This window comes from Gigantopelta aegis, chromosome 5 (genome assembly GCF_016097555.1).
Source record: "Gigantopelta aegis isolate Gae_Host chromosome 5, Gae_host_genome, whole genome shotgun sequence".
Lineage (NCBI taxonomy): Eukaryota > Metazoa > Mollusca > Gastropoda > Neomphalida > Peltospiridae > Gigantopelta > Gigantopelta aegis.
Genome location: NC_054703.1, coordinates 33,795,967 through 33,819,593, shown reverse-complemented (window position 1 = coordinate 33,819,593; position 23,627 = coordinate 33,795,967). Strand labels below are relative to the sequence as shown.

At 37.3% G+C, this 23,627-nt stretch overlaps 1 protein-coding gene across 2 annotated transcripts; it reads right to left on the bottom strand.

The window, feature by feature from the left end:
- Nucleotides 1-119: 119 nt before the first annotated feature.
- On the bottom strand, nt 120-23,627 carry LOC121373664. 2 transcript variants are annotated; one of them, XM_041500383.1, is made up of 5 exons: nt 23,552-23,627; nt 19,184-19,250; nt 15,776-15,973; nt 12,034-12,142; nt 120-9,211 (listed from the first exon to the last, which is right to left on the bottom strand). In XM_041500383.1, exons 2-5 carry the CDS (start codon nt 19,233-19,235, stop codon nt 3,289-3,291), a joined length of 6,282 nt encoding a protein of 2,093 aa, XP_041356317.1. In that variant the 5' UTR covers nt 19,236-19,250; nt 23,552-23,627; the 3' UTR covers nt 120-3,288. The 2 variants fall into 2 exon arrangements, with proteins under 2 accessions (XP_041356317.1, XP_041356316.1); XM_041500382.1 differs by having other exon boundaries at nt 23,535-23,611.

The window sequence follows — 23,627 nt, the reverse complement described above, 5'->3', positions numbered from 1 at the left end:
CGACCCTCGTGGTGCGTACCGTATTTGTACGACACCGCTATACGTTCACCAGGTGGGTGATAATATTATATATAAACACCATAAACAAAAGTTCAATTTATTGTAAAACAAACCTGTAATCTAGTTATTAAAGTTTCAATTTATTACAAATTATATATAGAAATGACGGAAACAAAAGTTCTATTTATTGTAATACAATCTGTAATGAATTTATTAAAATAACATTTTATTTCAAATTATTTATAGAAACATCGTAAACATAACAAAAGTTCTGTTCATTGTAAAACACATCTGTAACGAATTTATTAAAATAACATTTTATTACAAGTTTAACAATAAAAGCGGAGAATCGGTGAGAGGCATGAATACAACTGTTTAAACCACGTGACGTCATTGTGTTTGCTTACTAAATCGTCATGACATCAGATCTAGTACCGACAAAGTCATTGGTTTGTAAACGCCAAATCATTCAGTAATATTGTATGTAACATCAATGCATAATATGATTTTTATTTCCCAGGTTATGTGTATGGTAATAACGATGTGATGAGTGCATCATTAAATAAAAAACAGCTCCACCTTCTTAGTCTTCATTTTTAAAATTACATAAAATAATAATTACGGTATCCCATAGAAACAGCGTGTGTGTGTGTGCGCGCACGTGCGTGCCCCTCTCACTCTTGGACGAAAATGTACTTTTTGGGGGTCCTACTCTGTATAAGTAAAATAAAAATTTAGCTTGTGTCTCTCACTCTAAATCTCATTCCTACGGGCCTGCCCAAACAACCTCTCCATGTAATAAATTCTAGAATAACTCTTTAGTCGTCGAGTAGTGTCAAGCACACAATACAAATTGTTTGGAGAAAATAAATATTAAAAAACACCCCCCCCCATTAATATTACTAATAACAATATAGTCGTCATAGTAATAATGACAATGGCAATACATAAAATAAATGTATTTAAATAACCACAACAATTAATGATACTGATAACAATGGTATAATTATAATAACAATAACAATCATTCTGAAAGTACAGCTAAAGCAATGCATGTTCCCTACCGGGCCCAACAAAATTTCATGTCTCCTAAATTGAGCAGCAATAACTGAAAAATGCCATGAAAGGCAAACATGGTCTGTAACAGGTCATTGAAAAGCTATACAAAATATTTCAGCTCACCATCTTGAGTTTCCAAATTTAGTTTTTCGTATTTCCTAAGTTCAAGGGCCATAACTCTGTTAAAGATGGGTAAATCTCCATGAAAGTCAATCTTAATCTGTATCAGTACATAACAAAGCTATACACAAAATATCTCGAGACATTCTGAAAACTTAACTCCGGAAAACTGTCTGTGGGACAGACGGACAAACCACCAGACAGAAGAACGGACCACCAGACAGGACAGGACGGATACGAAGCCTGTAGTCCTCTCCGTTTGCACCCATCGAGAACTAATACTACTGACAATGATAAATAAAACCTTTGATTTCATTTTTTCTTTCTTTCTTACATTTAAAGATAAATTCACAGGCAGTTGACCCACTGGTAGCAGAGGTGGATTCTAAAAAATAACAAGTGCACATTTTTTCTGCTTTTATTATTATTTTTTTCATAGGGATGTCATTTTGACCATTTTGTTCCTGTGCCCTTTTCCTGTTATTCCCCACCCCCACCCTCCGTAAAATATTTCCTGGATCCATCCCTGGGTACGGTGGACTATACTAAATAGAATCTCATATTAGCTGAAGTAAGTGTAAAGTTCTGTAAATGGCTCACTGTGCTTGCTTGGACTTAAGAATGTGTTATCTATGGTAATCATGGTCTTCGGAAGATGTCTGTAGCTGGGTAGGTGGGTGGTGTGGGTTGGAGCAAACTGTTGGGAGTAAAAAAAAAATCAAAAAAAATCCATATTTAGATAGTTTTTCAAATGGGGGTGGGGGTGGTGGTGGACATTATTATTATAACTTGTACTACTACTACTACTACTAAAACGACTACAACTACTATTACTACTGTACTGTACTTCTGATCTAGTTATTTTCTTATCTTATCCAGTCATTCACTCTAAAATAGTGATTCCCATATTTAGTTATTCAGTTTACTACTACTGCTACCATGACTACTATTACTATCAACACTACTATTATGAATACTACAACTACTTTGGCTATTACTACTACTACTACACTTAAGAGGGAAAATGTTTTTGTTTTTAATCTTACTCTTTATAAATAAAGATAAAAATATGGCCTGTATGCGCCACTAGACACGTTTCCCACTCCGTTAGACCCCCCCCCCCCCCTCGTTAGTTTACCCTCAGTACACATAGACTTGCTGCTCCTAGGTGATCGCCAGGTTACCTTTGCCATACCACCCAATGAAAAAAAAAAAAAAAAAAGAAAAAAAAGAAGAAGCACAATTGAAATCGATTGCTCTGTAACCTACAAGTTAACCATAATTTGATGCTTCTCTGATGTATAAGTGAACTACAAGCGACGGCGTCGTAAATAGACGCTTAAATTTATTTTAAACATGTTTGTTTTCACGAGGCTATGTAAGAAGTATAGAATTCTACATTCATATATGTCCAATACTATTTATCTTACAACTCATTGTTTAAAAACATATCCGACTGACTTTCTCTCATTATGTACGTTTTAAAACAACCAGCTGTCGATAAACGATCACTCGTGTAGTATTTAGTACCATCTACTCGAGTTTCTGCCAGAAAGAAATTTCTGGGTATGGCGCTGCGGAATCGAGTTTTTAGAAGGCACCCACAGTTGACGGTGTGTGTGTGTGTGTGTGCGTGCGTGCGTGTGTGCGTGCGTGCGCGTGTGTCCTGGAATTTAGGATCCCTTAAACACATTTTCCAGCAACCTGTGAAACGAATTCGTTGGTCCACCATCACTCCCATCATCGTCGTTAAAAGATTTGGGAAAATAGTGTCAGAGCATTTTAATAAAATAAAATGTCCCAATAAAATATATCTTGTTAGTAGTGTATCTCTGGATTGTTCTACACTGAATCGACACATTAATCATACAGTAATGATAAGAGTTATTAATTTTGTCAAAAAGGTAAACTAAAATAATAAAATCTGCAAAACATTTTGATTATAATGCCATACCCAAATAAAAATAATTGGGGGAGCATGGCATTTTACCTGTTTTTACCTGGCAGAAACCCTGTCTACAGATATTTTCCCCCCCGTCTTTAGAAATCTCCTTCTGTCTAGTGCTTTCCCCATCTACAGTGCTTTTCAAATCTGAAGAGATTTGTCTTCTATAGTGCTTGTCCCATATGCAGAGATTTCAAATCTGCAGTGCTTTCCGAATTTACAGAGCTTTTCAAAGAGTGTTTCTCATCTGAACTGCCTTTCAAATCTACAGAGAATTTATCTGCACTGCCTTTAAAATCTGCACTGCTTTTCAACTCTACAGAGCATTTCTTCTCTTCACTGCCTTTAAAATCTGCAGAGCATTTAGTCTCTGCACTGCCTTTCAAATCTACAGAACGTTTTGTATCTACACTGCCTTTCAGATCTACAGAGCTTTTCTTTTCTGCAGAACTTTTTGTATCTACGCTGCCTTTCAAATCTACAGATCTTTTCTTATCTGTACTGCCTTTAAAATCTGCACTGGCTTTCAAATCTACAGAGTATATCTTCTCTGCACTGCCTTTCAAATATACAGAGCATTTCTTATCTGTACTGCCTTTCAAATCTACATAGCTTTTCTTTTCTGAAGAACTTTTTGTATCTACACTGCCTTTCAGATCTACAGAGCTTTTCTCATGTGCACTGCCTTTCAAATCTACAGAGCTTTTCTTATCTGCATTGCTTTTCAAATCTACAGAGCATTTCTTATCTGCACGGTCTTTGAAATCTACAGAGCTTTTCTTTTCTGCAGAACTTGTTGTATCTACACTGCTTTTCAGATCTACAGAGCTTTTCTCATGTGCACTGACTTTCAAATCTACAGAGCTTTTATTATCTGCACTGCCTTTCAAATCTACAGAGCTTTTCTTATCTGTACTGCCTTTAAAATCTGCACTGGTTTTCAAATCTACAGAGCATTTCTTCTCTCCACTGCCTTTCAAATCTGCAGAGCATTTCGTCTCTGCACTGCCTTTCAAATCTACAGAGCTTTTCCTTTCTGCAGAACTTTTTGTATCTACACTGCCTTTCAGATCTACAGAGCTTTTCTTACCTGCACTGCCTTTCAAATCTACAGAACTTTTCTTTTCTGCAGAACGTTTTGTATCTACACTGCCTTTTAAATCTACAGAACTTTTTCTTTCTTCAGAACGTTTAGTCTCTGCACTGCCTTTCAGATCTACAGAGCTTTTCTTATCTGCACTGCCTTTCAAATCTGCAGAGCATTTCGTCTCTGCACTGCCTTTCAAATCTACAGAGCTTTTCCTTTCTGCATAACTTTTTGTATCTACATTGCCTTTCAGATCTACAGAGCTTTTCTCATGTGCACTGCCTTTCAAATCTACAGAACTTTTCCTTTCTTCAGAACGTTTTGTCTCTGCACTGCCTTTCAGATCTACAGAGCTTTTCTTATCTGCACTGCCTTTCAAATCTACAGAACTTTTCTTATCTGTACTACCTTTAAAATCTGCACTGCTTTTCAAATCTGCAGAGCATTTCGTCTCTGCACTGCCTTTCAAATCTACAGAGCTTTTCCTTTCTGCATAACATTTTGTATCTACACTGCCTTTCAGATCTACAGAGCTTTTCTCATGTGCACTGCCTTTCAAATCTACAGAACTTTTTGTATCTACGCTGCCTTTCAAATCTACAGAGCATTTCTTCTCTTCACTGCCTTTCAAATCTGCAGAGCATTTCGTCTCTGCACCGTCTTTGAAATCTACAGAGCTTTTCTTTTCTGCAGAACTTTTTTTATCTACACTGCCTTTCAGATCTACAGAACTTTTCTCATGTGCACTGCCTTTCAAATCTACAGAGCATTTAGTCTCTGCACTGCCTTTCAAATCTACAGAGCTTTTAGTCTCTGCACTGCCTTTCAAATCTACAGAGCTTTTTGTATCTATGCTGCCTTTCGGATCTTCAGAGCTTTTCTCATGTGCACTGCTTTTCAAATCTGCTGAGCTTTTCTTATCTGTACTGCTTTTCAAATCCGCTGAGCTTTTCGTATCTACACTGCCTTTCAAATCTACAGAGCTTTTCTTTTCTGCACTGCCTTTCAGATCTACAGTTTTTTTCTTATCTGCACTGCCTTTTAAATCAACTGAGCTTTTCTTATCTGGACTGCCTTTCAAATCTGCAAGGCTTTTCAAATCTACAGAGCATTTCTTATCTGCACTGCCTTTCAAACCCACAGAGCTTTTCTTAACTGTACTGCTTTTCAAATCTGCTGAGCTTTTCGTATCTACACTGCCTTTCAAATCTACACTGCCTTTCAAATTAACACTGCCTTTCAAATCAACAGAGCATTTCTTATCTGGACTGCCTTTCAAATCTACAGAGAATTTCTTATCTGGACCGCCTTTCAAATCTACAGAGCATTTCCTACCTGGACTGGCTTTCAAATCTACAGAGCATTTCTTATCTGGACTGGCTTTCAAATCAACAGAGCATTTCTTATCTGGACTGCCTTTCAAATCTACAGAGAATTTCTTATCTGCACTGCCTTTTAAATCAACTGAGCTTTTCTTATCTGGACTGCCTTTCAAATCTGCAAGGCTTTTCAAATCTACAGAGCATTTCTTATCTGCACTGCCTTTCAAACCCACAGAGCTTTTCTTAACTGTACTGCTTTTCAAATCTGCTGAGCTTTTCGTATCTACACTGCCTTTCAAATCTACAGAGCTTTTCTTTTCTGCACTGCCTTTCAGATCTACAGAGCTTTTCTTATCTGGACTGCCTTTAAAATCTACTGAGCTTTTCTTATTTGGACTGCCTTTCAAATCTACACTGCCTTTCAAATTAACACTGCCTTTCAAATCAACAGAGCATTTCTTATCTGGACTGCCTTTCAAATCTACAGAGAATTTTTTATCTGGACCGCCTTTCAAATCTACAGAGCATTTCCTATCTGGACTGGCTTTCAAATCTACAGAGCATTTCTTATCTGAACTGGCTTTCAAATCAACAGAGCATTTCTTATCTGGACTGCCTTTCAAATCTACAGAGCATTTCCTATCTGGACTGCCTTTCAAATCTACAGAGCATTTCTTATCTGGACTGCCTTTCAAATATACAGAGCTTTTCTTTTCTGCACTCCCTTTCAAATCTACACTGCCTTTCTTATCTGTAGTGCCTTTCAAATATACAGAGCTTTTCATATCTGGAATGCATTTTAAATCTACACAGCTTTTCAAATCTACAGAGCTTTTCTTATCTGGACTGCCTTTCAAACCTGCAGAGTATTTCCTATCTAGACTGGTTTTCAAATCTACAGAGCTTTTCTTATCTGGACTGCCTTTCAAATCTACAGAGCTTTTCTTATCTGCACTGCCTTTCAAATCTACAGAGAATTTTGTATGTACACTGCTTTTCAAAGCTGCACTGCTAAGCACATTTACAGCATATTTCTTATCTGTAATGCTTTTCAAATCTACAGAGCATTTTCTTTCCGCACTACCTTTGAAATCTGCAGAGCTTTTCTTATCTGGACTGCCTTTCAAATCTACAGAGCTTTTCTTATCTACACTGCCTTTCAAATCTACTGAGCTTTTCTTATCTACACTGCCTTTCAAATCTACAGAGCTGTTCTTATCTACACTGCCTTTCAAATCTACAGAGCTTTTCTTATCTGGACTGCCTTTTAAATCTGCTGAGCTTTTCATATCTACACTGCCTTTCAAATCTACAGAGCTTTTCGTATCTGGACTGCCTTTTAAATCTGCTGAGCTTTTCAAATCTACAGAGCTTTTCGCATCTGGACTGCCTTTTAAATCTGCTGAGCTTTTCATATCTACACTGCCTTTCAAATCTACAGAGCATTTCTTATCTGTACTGCTCTTCAAATCTACTGAGCTTTTCTTATCTACACTGCCTTTCAAATCTACAGAGCTTTTCTTATTTACACTGCCTTTCAAATCTACAGAGCTTTTCTTATCTGGACTGCCTTTTAAATCTGCTGAGCTTTTCATATCTACACTGCCTTTCAAATCTGCAGAGCTTTTCGTATCTGGACTGCTTTTCAAATCTACAGAGCTTTTCTTATCTGGACTGCCTTTCAAATCTACAGAGCTTTTCATATATGTACTGCCTTTCAATTCACCATTTTTCAAATCTACATAGCATTTCATTTCTGCACTACCTTTTAAATCTGTAGAGCTTTGATCTACATTGCCTTTCAAATCTGCAGAGCTTTTATCTACACTGCTTTTCAAATCTGCAGAGCTTTTATCTACACTGCCTTTCAAATCTGCAGAGCTTTTATCTACACTGCCTTTTAAATCTGCAGAGCTTTTCTTATCTGGACTGCCTTTCAAATCTGCAGAGCTTTTATCTACACTGCCTTTCAAATCTGCAGAGCTTTTCTTATCTGGACTGCTTTTCAAATCTGCAGAGATTTCCAGACCTTTAGGTCTTATCTCTTCTGGACTACTTGCCCCATATGCAAAGTTTATTTTCTCTTCAGCACTTTTCAAATCTACAGAAATGTTCGTATCAGCACTGCTTTTCAAATCTACAGCGATTTCCAGATCTTTGGGTCTTGGCTTTCCTAAACTACTTGAGCCACATGCAAAGTTTGTTTTCTCTTCAGTGCTTTTCAAATCTGCAGATATTTTCTTAACTACAATGCCTTTGAAATCTGCAGAGATTTCCAGTCCTTCAGGTATCATCTCTTCTGGACTACTTGCCCCATATGCAAAGTTTATTTTCTCTGCAGCACTTTTCAAATCTGCAGGGCTTTTGTTTTCTGTACTACCTTTCAAATCTGCAGAGCTTTCCAAATCTACAGAGTATTTTAAGTCTACAGAGTTTAATTTGTCTAGACAGCTATATGCAAAGTTTGTTTTGTCTCCACTGCTTTTCGAATCTGCATACCTAGTCTTAACTGTACCGCCTTTTGAATCTGCAGAGATTTCTAGACCTGTGGGTCTGATTTTTTGCAGACTACTTGCCACATATGCAATGGGTTTTTTTTCTTCAGTGCCTTTCAAATCTGGAAGGCTTTTCTTTTCTGTACTGCCTTTCAAATCTGCAGAGCTTTTCAAATCTACAGAGCTTTTGATATCTGCAGAGCTTTCGAAATTTACTGAATTTATTTTTTCTAGACTGCTAGTTTGAAATGCAAAGTTAGTTTTGTCTCCAGTGCTTTTCATGTCCGTTGAGTTGTTTTCCTTTACGGTGTTTTTACTTTCCAGCTTGCTTTTCAAATCTGCAGAGCTTTCTAAATCTACTGAGTTTATTTGTTCTTGACTGCTAATCTCAAATGCAAAGTTAGTTTTGTCTCCAGTGCTTTTCAAGTCTGTTGAGTTTTTCTCATTTACGGTGTTTTCATTTTCCAGCTTGCTTTTCAAGTCTGCAGTGCTTATCTTCTCTATGCAGCTCGTCTCATACGAAGAGGTTTGTTTGTCTCCAGTGCTTTTAAAATCTACAGAGCTTTTCATATTTCTGTTTTTCTCATCCAGATTGCTTTCCAAATCTGGAGAGTATTCCTTTTTTGCAATGCCTGTTCCATCAGGAGCACTTTTCTTGTTTTCCAGGTCTGCAGAGGTTTTTTGGTCTATCGAATCTTCTGAGCTTTTCTGGTCTATCGAATCTTCTGAGGTTTTCTGGTCTATCGAATCTTCTGAGCTTTTCTGGTCTGTCGAACCTTCTGAGCTTTTCTGGTCTGTCGAATCTTCTGAGCTTTTCTGGTCTGTTGAATATTCTGAGCTTCTCTGGTCTGTCGAATATTCTGAGCTTGTCTGGTCTATCGAATCTTCTGAGCTTTTCTGCTCTATCAAATTTTCTGAGCTTTTCTGGTCTTTCGAATCTGCAGAGCTTTTCAGGTCTTTCGAATCTGCAGAGCTTTTATCACTTTTGATGTCTGCAGACCGTTTCTGGTATTTGAAGCCTGCAGAATTTGTCTGGTTTTTCGAATCTGCAGATTTTTTCACAGTGTTTACAGAGCCCGAGTAAGCGGGATTCTCCTGTATATCCAAGTCACTTCCAAGCTGTGAAGGACTCTCCATCGTGGGCGATTCCTCTTCCAAGCTTTTTCTTCGCGTGTCCCTCAACCTGTTAACAAAGAAATAGGGGGAAGAGATTTTTTAACATATAGTTTGAAAGAAGCATGGAACAGCCAGTTTCAGCACTCACAGGTCTTTAGATTTCACTAATTTGGACACAATGGGCACTTTTGTCTTTTCTGAGTGCACGAAGGTCATGTTAGTTCTGTAGTACTGTCATTAACAGTTGCTGCAGAGTTGACAATATTCAGAAATGTATTTCAAGTTACTTTAATGTATTTAAACTTACCTAACATTTGAACAGTGGTTTTGAGATGAAATATTTTGAGGCCTGCATGTTTGTACTTAATTTGGTCGTGATTATTTGGGACATATCTATTTTGGGCACAACATTTTAATGTCTCAACTTGTATGCAATCTAAAACCACTACACCAACCTACCACCCCCCCCCCCCCCCCCCTCTCTCTCTCTCTCTCTCTCTCTCTCTCTCTCTCTCTCTCTCTCTCTCTCTCTCTCTCTCTCTCAGCGAATTGAAACTGAATTGAATACCACTAACAACTAACATATATACTTTCCTACCGGCCTCGGTGGCGTAGTGGTTAGGCCATCGGTGTACAGGCTGGTAGGTACTGGGTTCGGATCCCAGTCGAGGCAGTGTAAACCACTTGCACCGACCAGTGATCCATAACTGGTTCAACAAAGGCCATGGTTTGTGCTATCCTGCCTGTGGGAAGTGCAAATAAAAGATCCCTTGCTGCCTGTCATAAAAGAGTAGCCTATGTGGTGACAGCAGGTTTCCTCTTAAAAACAGTGTCAGAATGACCATATGTTTGACGTCCAATAGTCGATGATAAGATAAAAAATCAATGTGCTCTAGTGGCTTCGTTAAATAAAACAAACTTTACTTTTTTTTTTATATACTGTCCTGGACAGATAGTCCAGATAGCTGAGGCCCAGGACAGCGTAATTGAAACTCAATTGAATGTCAAAAATAAGTTGAAACGAAATGAAATAAATTAAGCAGGGATGTGAGAGGGGCTGGAACAAAAAAGCTTACTGCGACATGTGTCCAGGGGTCGCTTAAGGGCCCCTGAAAGAAAATTGTTGTTTGCAACCCCTGGAACTGCCAAAAATTGCATTCAATGCTAACAAATCTAAACTGGTTATAACTTATAATATACGGCAGACCTGAAACCGTGAAAACATACAGATGACCCTTGTGCAGTCAACAGTATTGAACATTATGTTTTTGGGGTTTTTTTTTAAGACGAAATAGTAACATCAAATATTGACTGTAACTAAAATCCTCGACCACAGTACTGGGAGGTTAACTGAGCTACCGACATCCAACCCCACATTACATCTCTGTGTGTTATACATGGCCTCAGGCTTTCTGCCAGAAAGTAACTTGCGGGTATGTACTAAACTGAAAACAGATCATATATGTGCGCCCCATCTACATATCGATGGTTATGAGTTTGAAGTCTTTTCAAATTTGAAATCTGTGGTATTTAAACATGTATCCACATGTAAAATGTAGGGAGAGGTCTTACTATAGGCCCATATACCATATATCTTCGACTATAAGCCAATCTTGGCTATAAGTAGAGTCCCGAATTTCAAGCCCTGTAAACATATTTGTTTACTGACCCGCTTATAAGTTGACCAACAAAAAACAACCTATAAATATTAGTTTTTCTTACTTTCTGCAAATGAGAATTGTAACGGACTCATATGTACAATATTTGAACAAAAGACAAATTATTTTGGGAGTTTGGCATTATACATCACACCATATTCCATATACATTTTCAATCAAATTATTGAACATCAGAACATTTAAAGTTAAAGATTGTTTTTGTTTAATGACACCACTAGAGCATGCTTGTGTGATGTCGGGCAAGATATCTCGCCTGCAGTAATCAGAAGGCTGAGTATATAAAATGTTTTTCTTTTTTTCTTAATAACACCACTAGAGCACATTGATTTATTAATCATAGGCTATTGGATGTCAAACGTGGTAATTTCGACATATAGTCTTAGAGAAGAAACCTGCTACATTTTTTTCCATTGGTAGCAAGGCATCTTTTATATGCACCATCCCAGACAGGACAGCACATACTATGGCCATTGATATACCAGTCGTGGTGCACTGGCTGAAACAAGAAATAGCCAAATGGACCCATTGATGGGGTCGATCCCAAACTGACTGTCAAGCAAGCGCTTTACCACTGGGCTACGTCCTGGCCCTTATATAAAATGCTCCTAAAAGACTGAATCACATTATATGAAATTCTCCTAAAAGACTGAGTCACATTATATGAAATACTAAAAAAAAAAAACCACGCTACATTTATATCAATAGCTCATAAAAGACTGAGTCACACAGATATTGAGAGTGAAAAACCCGCTGTCGCCACTTCGTGGTCTACTCTTTTCGATTAGCAGCAAGGGATCTTTTATATACGCCATCCCACAGACAGGATAACACATACCACAGCCTTTAACATACCAGTTGTGGAGCACTGGCTGGAGCGAGGAATAGCCCAATGGGCCCACCGACGGGGATCGATCCCAGACCAACCGCGCATCAAGCGAACACTTTACCACTGGGCAACGTCCCGCCCCAAAAGCTCATAAAAGACCCAGTCATATTTGTATGAAATGCAGTCACAATATATTAAATCTCACAAAAGACTGAGTCACATTATATGAAAAGCTTATAAAAGACTGAGTCACATTATATAAAAAGCTCATAAAAGACAGTCATATTATATAAAATGTGAATAACAGACAGAGTAACATTATATGAAATTCTCATAAAAGACTTGAGTAACATTATATGCAATGCTGATAAAAGACTGAGTCACCTTTTGATGAAGAAGAAAATCAGTACTCCGACAATCAGTGCTACTGGAATCCCAACTGCCAATACCATGAAGATGGCTGGACTTTCATCTGAAGGGGCCGATTTCAATGCTGAAAGAAATGGAATGCTTGCTTATGCTAGACTCAGACTACCAACTGTCAGCACAGAGTTGGCCAACTTTCTGCTATCATGACTTCTACGACTGTCCAGTTGCTAGTCTTAGCACTCTTACAACTCGATTCTTGTCGTATCACCCATTAGTTGTTAATCTGAGCACACCCGTCAGGAGTTGGAAGGAAGGAAGGAAATGTTTTATTTAATGACACTCAACATATTTTATTTACGGTTATATGGCGTCAGACATATGGTTAAGGACCACACATATTGAGAGAGGAAACCCGCTATCGCCACTTCATGGGCTACTCTTTTTGATTAACAGCAAGGGATCTTTTATATGCACCATCCCACAGACAGGATAGTATATATCACGGCCTTTGTTACACCTGTTGTGGAGCACTGGTTGCAATGAATAATAGCCCAATAGTCCCACCGACGGGAATCGATCTGAGATGAATGGCGCATCAGGCGAGCACTGTACCGGTGAGCCACGTCCCATGCCCTCAGTCAAAGAGTTGGAGACATGAATTACAACGTAACCGTCCAGTTGGTCGACTGGACATCATCTTCGTCACAGTTTGGTATGGTTCGAGTCTAGCATTAGTGAACCTTCAGCACTTTTTTAAACTATGGCTCATGGTTCATACAGGCAAGGACCCATAAAATTCAAGCACTTTTCAAGGACCTACCTTATGTTTTCAAGGACCATAAATACAAAGCTGTTTTCGTGCGCCCATGGCGCCAATGTTAATATCCTTGCGACAACAGGAACACACAGCCTTTGACACGGCCTTACTCTCTCTGATCCACGCATATTTTTGACACCACGTTTTGTTAAAAACACACTTTCCACTAGGCATGTTTAAATTTGAACATGTGCTTGCAAAAACTTCAAAATCTAAGTGATTCCGTGTCGTCTCGCCCGACTATTGTTTGCAGTTCTCAAAACGAGGCTATTACGCTCGTCAATAATCGGTAAATCTTGGCTGAGGCATTCGGAACATAGCATTTGTCACGGAATGGGCCGAGTACATTCGGGTCGCGGAATGTTGCGAGTGCTGGAATGAAAGTGCGAACACGAAGTAAAAATGCTTAATTTCTTTCGAGATTGTTCCGTAATTTTTGGTTAAAATGACGCGCTAGTCACACTGACATGAAATTCCCCAAAAAGTGAAAATAAGCACTTTTCATTTCAAACTCCTAAATTCAAGCACTTTTCAAGACTGTATGAACCATGATGGCTGTTTCGTGTCTATTGCTAGGCTCAGACAACCAACTGCCAGTAGAAAGTTGGCCAACTTGACAGATGCGCTGTAATTTCGCCCGACTAACAACGGGTGCGCTCAACATAACAACTGGGTATCGTGTTGAGTTGTAATTCATGCTCAGACTAGCAACAAATGTCATCCCAATTTTTTTTTTTTTTTTAATCAGATACGACGGCTTGTCACAAGAGCACTCAGACTAGCAATTGGACAGCCGCAGAAGTTGTGACAGCAGAAAGTTGGCCAACTTTGTGATGACAGTTAGTAGTGTTATCCTAGCATACTGGGTTATATGACGAGAATAGAGTTGTAAGAGCGCTCAGACTAGCAACGGGACAGTCGTAGAAGTTGTGACAGCAGAAATTTGGCCAACTTTCTGCTGGCAGTTGGTAGTCTGAGCCTAGCACAACATATGATTATTTCTAATGGTTATGGTCACTTGAGAGAAAGAGAAGAAACCAGCTGCTGCTAAAATGGCTACTCCTTCGAGAAACACAAATACTATAAGGTTCCTGGCATTATGGAATTGAATGCAACCAGTCAACAGAGGGTATGGGGGAGGGGATCTCCCCCCAAAAGAAAATGGGTTTAAGTTTAGGGTTAGGGTTAAGAAAATCATACAGTAATGATAAGAGTAATTAATTTTGTCAAAAGGATAAAGGGACATACCCTAGTTTTTAAACACTAAGGTATATATTTTTTACTATTAGAGCCGTTTTTGATAACTGAAATCATATTTTACTTAGATTTTATTGTTTAGATTATCCATTTCCGTACATTCGAAGTGTCTGGTCATCCTGGTGTTTTTAATATCACAAAATGCATTTCTCATATGTTTTAAAACGCACGTGCATCTGAGAAGTAACATCGGTGGAGTCGAGTTTTAGTCTATTTTTAGAAGGTAGTTGACCATATCAAAGTCACAGACTCATGTTTTACTCAATTGTAACTTTATCCAAATGTGTTACAGGTTTGTAGATTAACTAAACTTTGTGTCCATTTTCAGTCTGAAACTAGGGTCTGTCTCTTTAACTTAAAAAAATAAAATCTGCAAAATATTTGGGTATGGTGCCATACCCGTTTTAACCTTTGGCAGAATCCCTGGCTTGTTTTAGCATGGGATGGCAGTGCACCATGCCTCAATAGTCTGGCGACATCTCGCCTCAATCAGCACCATGCTGCCCTGAGATTAAACAAGCCTTTTTCAAAAATTAATTCTAAAATTGCCTTTATAAAACACTCAGAAATTGTATTATTGTCATTCACTTGTTAAAGAAAGTATATTAATTACATTTTAAAAAATTATTTCAATTTAATAGAAAAAAAGTAACCTGAAAATGCCCCAAAAGTCTTTAGTCTACCATGTCTTTCCAACTTTGTAGAGAAAACACTATACTAAATACAAAGAAACTATACACAAATTTTATTTGTTTACATATTTTGGGCTAGTTATAACTTAGTTTGCAACCAAAACTGCCCTTTAGAGAAAAAAAACTAAGTTTTAAAAAACAAACAAAATGGTACCATTTGTCAAATATAAGATATATCAAGCAAAGACTACATTGGCTACAACACTACACTTATTTCGATCCCTGCTAAGCCAAAACAATGGTTGAGGGAATGTCTGATTGTCATCTTTATTGCAGTTTAAGCGAAATTTGGCGAATTTAGACATAAAATTATTCGAAATTTGGCGAATTTGGACATAAAATCTGTAGCCAAATTCTAATTGGCCAAACAACCAAAATGGATGTAGATCTACAAACAGGCAATTTTTGAATTAGCTTTTTGACAAAAAACTGATGAACTAGGGAACATTTTTCACCACAGTTGTTTAAAAACTTGTCGCTTTGATGGACGCACAAGCCAAGTGACAATGGAAGTTTACAAGGAGCTCTAATAAGCTAATAATCTAAATTATAATAAAATCTAAGCAATGTCTGGTTTCAATTTAAAAAAAAAAAAACCCAGTTCAAATAGGGAACATTTTTGGCTGTAGTTGTTTAAAAACTAGGGTCTGTCTCTTTAATGGACACAGCAGACAATTAACAACAGAAGTTTACCAGGATCTCTAATAACCTAACAATCTATATTATAATAAAATCTAATCAATGTCTGGTTTCTATAATAAAAAACACGACTCAAACCGGGAAAAATGTTCACCATAGTTGTTTAAAATCTTGCGTCTGTTACTTTAATGGACACACAAGCCACGTGACAACTGCAGTTTACCAGGAGCTCTAATAAGCTAATATAAATCCCGAAAACCCGGCTCAAGAAAAATATTTTTGCTGCAGTTGTGTAAAAACTAGGGTCTGTCGCTTTGATGGACACATCTGACAAGTAACAATGGACATTTACCAGGACAGGCGACTTCAGCTTGACACGCCTCAGTGATTGTCATCGTGCTCGTGCCGGCACACTGCACTCGGCCATCTGTCGGTTCCAGCTGACTACACTTACGTACGTCGGTACGCACACGCACACCACTCTCCTGACCACATGTCGCGCTGCACGGTCCTCTCGACTGTATCGTCCAGTCACCCCAGCCACCTTTCACTGGAAAATAGCGCTATCTCATTAATTAATTATCTCATATATGTATCTTCTATTCACTGGAAAATGGCGTTATCTCATTAGTTAGTTATCTCATATCTATATCCTCCTTTCACTGGAAAACAGCGTTATCTCATTAGTTAGTTATCTCATATCTATATCCTCCTTTCACTGGAAAATAGGGTTATCTCATTAGTTATCTCATATCTATATCCTCCTTTCACTGGAAAATAGGGATATCTCATTAGTTGGTTATCTAATATCTCTTTCCTCCTTTCACTGGAAAATAGTGTTATTTCATTAGTTAGTTATCTCATATCTATATCCTCCTTTCACTGGAAAATAGCGTTATCTCATTAGTTAGTTATCTCATATCTATATCCTCCTTTCACTGGAAAATAGTGTTATCTCATTACTTAGCTATCTCGTATCTATATCCTCCATTCACTGGAAAATGGCGTTATCTTATTAGTTGTTTCATATCTATATCCTCCTTTCACTGGAAAATAGCTTTATCTCATTAGTTAGTTATCTCATATCTATATCCTCCTTTCACTGGAAAATAGCGTTATCTCATTAGTTATCTCATATCTATATCCTCCTTTACTGAAAAATAGGGTTATTTCATTAGTTATCTCATATCTATATCCTCCTTTCACTGGGTAATAACATTATCTCATTAGTTAGTTATCTCATATCTCTATCCTGCTTTCACTGGAAAATAGTGTCATTTCATTAGTTAGTTATCTCATATCTATATCCTCCTTTCACTGGAAAATAGCATTATCTCATAGTTACATGTGTAGTTATCTCATATCTGTATCCTCCTTTCACTGGAAAATAGCTTTATCTCATTAGTTAGTTATCTCATATCTATATACTCCTTTCACTGGAAAATAGCTTTATCTCATTAGTTAGTTATCTCATATCTATATCCTCCTTTCACTGGAAAATAGTGTTATCTCATAAATAATTATCTCATATCTATATCCTCCTTTCACTGGAAAATAGTGTCATTTTATTAGTTAGTTATCTCATATCTGTATCCTCCTTTCACTGGAAAATACCTTCATCTCATTAGTTAGTTATCTCATATCTATATCCTCCTTTCACTGGAAAATAGTGTTATCTCATAAATAATTATCTCATATCTATATCCTTCTTTCACTGGAAAATAGTGTTATCTCATTAGTTTCCCACCGACAGGATAGCAAATACCACTGCCTTTGATATATACCAATCGTGGTGCGCTGGCTGGAATGACAAATAATCCAATGGGCCCACCAATGGGGATCGATCCTAAACCGACTGTGTCTCGCCCCACTTATTAAACAAAAACTACACCACATAAATTTGTATCATTTGAGGAAGGAAGGAAGGAAATGTTTTATTTAACGACGCACTCAACACATTGTATTGACGGTTATATATGGCGTCGGACATATGGTTAAGAACCACAGATATTGAGAGAACAAACCCGCTGTCGCCACTTCATGGGCTACTCTTTTTGATTGGCAGCAAAGGGATCTCTTATATGTACCATCCCACGGACAGGATAGTACATACCACAGCCTTTGTTAGTACCAGTTGGCTGGAACGAGAAATAGCCCAATGTGCCCACCGATGGCAATCGATCCTAGATGGACCGCGCATCAAGCGAGCGTTGTACCACTGAGCTACGTCCCACTGAGCTATACGTCCCACCCCGTGTATCATTTGAATGTTATTCCAATGTAAAATAAACACATACATGGTGCACCAGAATCAGTACAAGAACAGTGATGTGAATGAATAAAAACATGCTATTGCGTCTGTGACGGGATTTCAAAGCACTAATGTTTAAAACGTACGAATATGTTGTATCCTATAGGCAGAATTTTTATAAAATCCACTAGCCATGGGATCAGTGATTTAAAGCATTTACTAGCCATGATTAAAAATTCATTAGCCCTACTTTCTTGAAGTTGATACCATTTTACTAAATAATATTAAAAATAGAATATATATAGGATATTCATATGTACAAAATAGACTTAACTGCAACATTTGACACTTTTTTTTCACTAGCCGTCGGGCATAGCAACAGTAGTTATTTACTAGCGCAACATTGAATACCACTAGCCATGGGAGTGGGGCTACCATAATCTAGAAGCTGTGCCTACATGTTAGGCCAAATAAAACAAATGTGTGTTGTTCTGGTTACCTGACCGAACATATTTTGTTTTGCCTTTTTTGCCAATCTTGAAAACCGTGACAGGACGCAGCATTTGTTTGAAATATTACTTTATTGATCTTTGCCAGGACCAGTTTGACAGATTTTAGGAAAGAAATGTTTTATTTAATGACGCACTCAACATATTTTTATTTATGGTTATATGGCGTCGGACATATGGTTAAGGACCACACAGATATTGAGAGGAAACCCGATGTTGCCACTTCATGGGCTATTCTTTTCGATTAGCAGCAAGGGATCTTTTATATGCACCATCCCATAGACAGGATAGCACATACCACGGCCTTTGATATACCAGTTGTGACGCACTGGCTAGAGTGAGAAATAGCCCAATGGGTCCATGGACAGGGATCGATACCAGACCAACCGCGCATCAAGCGAACACTTTACCACGGGGCTACATCCCGCCTTGACAGAGCCTACCTACCCTAATTGTTTTTGACATGTAATGAGAACCACACCTTTTTTTTTTTTTGCCTTACCAAGCCCATAACTTATAGTAACTTGTACATGGCAGGGCTGCAGAAAGTACTCGCCCGCTCGCCAAATGCGAGTACAAATTCTTACAGACGAGTTGAAAAATCCAACTACCGGTCTGATGGTCTCAATTTTGAATTTTGTAAATTTATATCAAAGAACTGCGAAAAACTTTGTCTTTATTAGAACGTTAAAAAATATATTGACTTGTGAATCAATGTCTGGGGATTGATTTCGTTTGCCACTTGATGCTGATCACTTGCCAAGTGTCCTTAATAATGATTTTGCCATAATATATATATATTTATGGCGTGAAGACGGTGTATATTTAATATCATTAAACATTAATATATTGTTGTAACTTCTATAGGCTGGCAGACTAGTAGACATTCTGGAGGGCTAGTAAATGTTAGTTAATTCTGCTTCGTCGGCCTAGTGAAATATTGTTAATTTCTGCACCCCTGAGTGGGTTTGTTTATTTTGATGCCTGCAAATCTACAAACCACATTTTATGAGAAAGCCCTGGATGACCGGAACCAACAAGAAAGACTTCATGTTCGCATCGAAAACCTGCAAAATAAATCTCATCTTCATTTTCACATCACTTGTAAGAGGATAACTATTTTGTATTTGACAATCTGTGGATGTTAATGCTGGTTTTACTGTACCAGTTGCAAACAGTTTTACCGGCAACACGGAAAGTTTTTTTTGTTTAACGACACCACTAGAGCAAATTAATTTAAATCAATATTAATAATCGGCTATTGGATGTCAAACATGTGGCAACTTTCACATATAGACTCAGAGGAAACCCGCTACATTGTTTTCATTAGTAGCAAGGGATGTTTTATATGCACCATCCAGTGTTCGAGATTAAAATTTTTGGCCAGTATCCCAGTTGGATACTAACATTTCAAAATCTGGTATCCCACCTGAGAATTTAGTATTATATGGCATCCCGGTGGGATACTGGGTTCTTGCAGTCTGGTATCCAAAATTAAATTCTGGTATCCCCGGGATATCGGGATACCGTTAATCTCGAACACTGACATCCCACAAAGAATAACACATATCACGGCCTTTGATGACACCACTAGAGCACATGAATTTAAATCAATATTAATAATCAGCTATTGGATGTCAAACATTTGGCAACTTTCACATATAGACTCAGAGAGGAAACGCGCTACATTTTTTCATTAGTAGCAAGGGATTTTTATATGCACCATCCCACAAACAGGATAACACATATCACGGCCTTTGATACACAGTACCAGTCATGGTGCACTGGCTGGAACGAGATATAGCCCTATGGGCCCCCCTGACAGGGATTGATCCTAGACCGACCACGCATAAAGCGGGTGCTTTACCACTGGGCTACATCCCACCCTCAAGCAAAATGTAAACACACACACATACACATCAAAAATATATACTGTAAATCAGGAAATGTTATATAGCTCGCATAAAATACATACGGTAAATCAGGAAATGTTATATAGCTCGCATCAAATACATACGGTAAATCAGGAAATGTTATATAGCTCGCATAAAATACATACTGTAAATCAGGAAATGTTATATAGCTTACATAATTTTTTTTAGCGAATTTGGCAAGACCATAGAAGACACTAATATTGCATGATGGATATTTGCGACTGTAAAAACGAGCATTAACGTCCACAAATGGTCAAATACAACATAGGTATCCCCATTCTAATTTAATTTTAAAAAAACACCCCCAAAACCATGTAGGTATATAATACAAATTTATTCATCTACTACCGCCTTTTAGATCCACCAGGAAACATTTTGTTTTTAAAATCTTAATATTAGCGATATTTCCAATCAACTGAAAATTGCTTAGCAACTACTGTTTAATGTTTTAAAATTGTGTAGCGATCTCTGAAACTTACGTAGAAAATCGTGACGAGATACTGAACAAAATGTTCCCTGTCCACGGATTTGGGAACCCAACGAAAGTAAAAATTTAGTGGCCCAGATATTTGTATTGGGCCACCATACTTTTCTGATAAGTTTCGAGCCCTGAATGTCTAATTAGATTAATTTAATTAATCTAGCAAACATTTTTAAAAAGATATACCGGTTCTGTATTATGTACCATAGTTCCTTTTTTGGAGCTTGAAAAAACTAAATTGGATTATTTTAATGACAATTTAGTGGAAATGGTATTTTAATAAGGTTTGGATTTAACAACTTTTCATTGTGACAATTTGTTTTAAGGTCTTTTGTAAATAGCTGCTAAACAGAGTTATTTCCCCTTAATAGAAAAGTTTAATTTTAGGGGGTTTGGGCCAACTTAATGTGTGGAGTTTTTTGTTTGTTGGAAAATAGTTCTTTAAAGGGTATTCTGGACAGCAAAATATCACTGTTATTCTCATCATATTTAGAAAGTGTCCTCGGTCCCTATCAAGGTTTCTGCCAGAAAGAACATTTTGTGTATGGCCTGTAGAATTGAACATTTACAATGTGTGTGCAGAATGCAACCAGTCTCAACAGGGGGTATTAGGGACCTCCCCCAGAAAAAAAATGGGTTAGATTTACGGTTAGGGTTAAGAAAATCATACAGTAATGATAAAGAGTCATTAATTTGATCAAAATCTGCAAAATATTGGGGTATGGCACCAAACCCATTTTACCCTCTGGTGGAAACCCTGCTTATAAATCACAACTAAAAAATTATGGAAATACATTATTGAAAAGGTTTCAGGCTAGCTAATTTTGCCGGTATATCATTATTGTTTTTGGCCGAATTTGAGGATTTGATCCAGCACTACTCCACTCCCCCTCCATTCCCCCACCTCATACACTTATTCTATATCGTGAAAAAACGTGAACCCCATAAACAGGTCTATTTACGTTTAACTTGCTTTTAAGAAATCTGCATACGATTGAAACCTGACATCAAAATACTTTTCAGGGGTGTAGCCAGACAAATTTTTAGCATTACGCACACCACTTTATTGGGGAAACTTAATTACTGAAAAAGGAAAGAGGATATTTCATAGAACAATTACAGACAGCCTCGACCTATTCCTGGATTTTTTTTGCATTACGCACATGTGTATTGTGCATAATGGGCGCTACGCCTTTGCTTTTGTTGAATTAAGAAAAACTTCCCAAAAACAAAGTGCACAAATTAGGAAAAGACAAGTAGACATTCAAAACAGGGCTCGAAACAGCCGGTGGCCAGGCCACCAAATGCGACCAATGTCCCGTTTAGGCAACTTAAATATTAAAAGATAATGGCATTAGTCGCCCAAATAATATTATTTGGGCGATCTTCTTTAGAGCTATAACATATAAGCCACTATTAATATTTGTATTGCTTATATTTATTCCACATTAAAATCTTGCACGTGGTTCATTTCACTTAATTTGCCAACATCCATTATTATTTTTTGGTGAGTTTCCAGCCCTAAAAATATTTTTATACACAGGGAAATGTATAGACAGACGCCATTTTGCACTGTATATTAAATGATATGTAATATTAAACAAATCTAAATAAACAAAAGTTTTACACCGCTGTTATTGTCAAAGTCTAATCTGCTTCGCATATTGAATATTCATTGCATTTGAAAACAATAGCCTGTTTACGGAGTAGCTGAAGAATGATAACATTAGACTATGACATGCATTTAATCTTTTCACAACAGAAAATGGCATGAATAATATGGATATTAACATTTGTTGGTTGATTTTTACAATAAAGTAAAACATTATTTCATAAAATTAATCGTGTATTACAATGCGCATGTGCAGAAACCATTTCCCTGTTAGGCCGGTTCATGGTTGCTCGTAGATACGATAACATAGCGCTGACACCAAGACGTAGTCGAAAGTTTCCGTTACAATACTGTAACTATTGTCCGAACCAAATTGTTAACAATTACAAAAAATTACTCTCCTACTTTTAATTGCCGTTAGATTTCCTCCAAAGTTTATCCAGACACAAATCGCAAAAAAACCACTACAAATATACAAATTCCATACACAAGACTGCAACGATGTCGCCGATATCGTCTTTACTGAGATTGCATAGGGAAAAATACATGCAGTTTTCTGCCATCTGCCATGTTGATTGTTTATGGAATACTCTTCAAGAGGGGTGAAAGCCTCCAAAGTATGTGACATAATTAATATGAAATCAGTGATCTCTAGTGGTTTCATTAAAAAAAAAAAAAAAAAAAAAAAAAAAAATATGACATCATCACATTTGCTTTTATATCATAACATGTTATGACGTTGTTAGATTAAGTCCTATCCTTTCACCCCTCTTGAAGAATATTCCATAAAAAGTCAAAATGGCAGCTAACACAAAATTACATGCTTTTTGCCCTATGCGCTCTCAGCGAAGTCGATATAGGTGACATAGTTATCATCTGGTATATGGAATCTGTGCCATTGTAATGGGTTTTTTCAAGATTTCTGTCTGGACAAACTTTGGAGGAAATCTAACGGCAATTAAAGGTAGGAGAGTAATTTTTCGTAGTTGTTAACAATTTGGTTCGGATAAGAATAGGTTACTCGAGGTTAACTTTCATTTTTCTAGCTTAGCCTTTACCACAGGTACCCCCAAACAGAAACCCCCAATACATACACTATAGTTACATAATTATAAAACGAGTATATTACGTTACTATAACATATCTGACGTTATTGTTTAGGGATACCGGTGGCCTTTACAAAACAAAATCGAAAAGATTTGACGCCAGGATACAAAACAATTTTATGTTCAATACGATCACAAAAAGTTATACTCTTTTATGCTACTGGCGTTTTTAGGAGTTTTACAGATATAATTCTTCATGCATACAACGTTTAACAAACCTGAAAGTTTACCGTACCGCAAAAATGACAAAAAGTTACAATTTCTTGTTGATAAAAATGGAAGCTAAACTTTTTGGTAAGACGTCATATGGC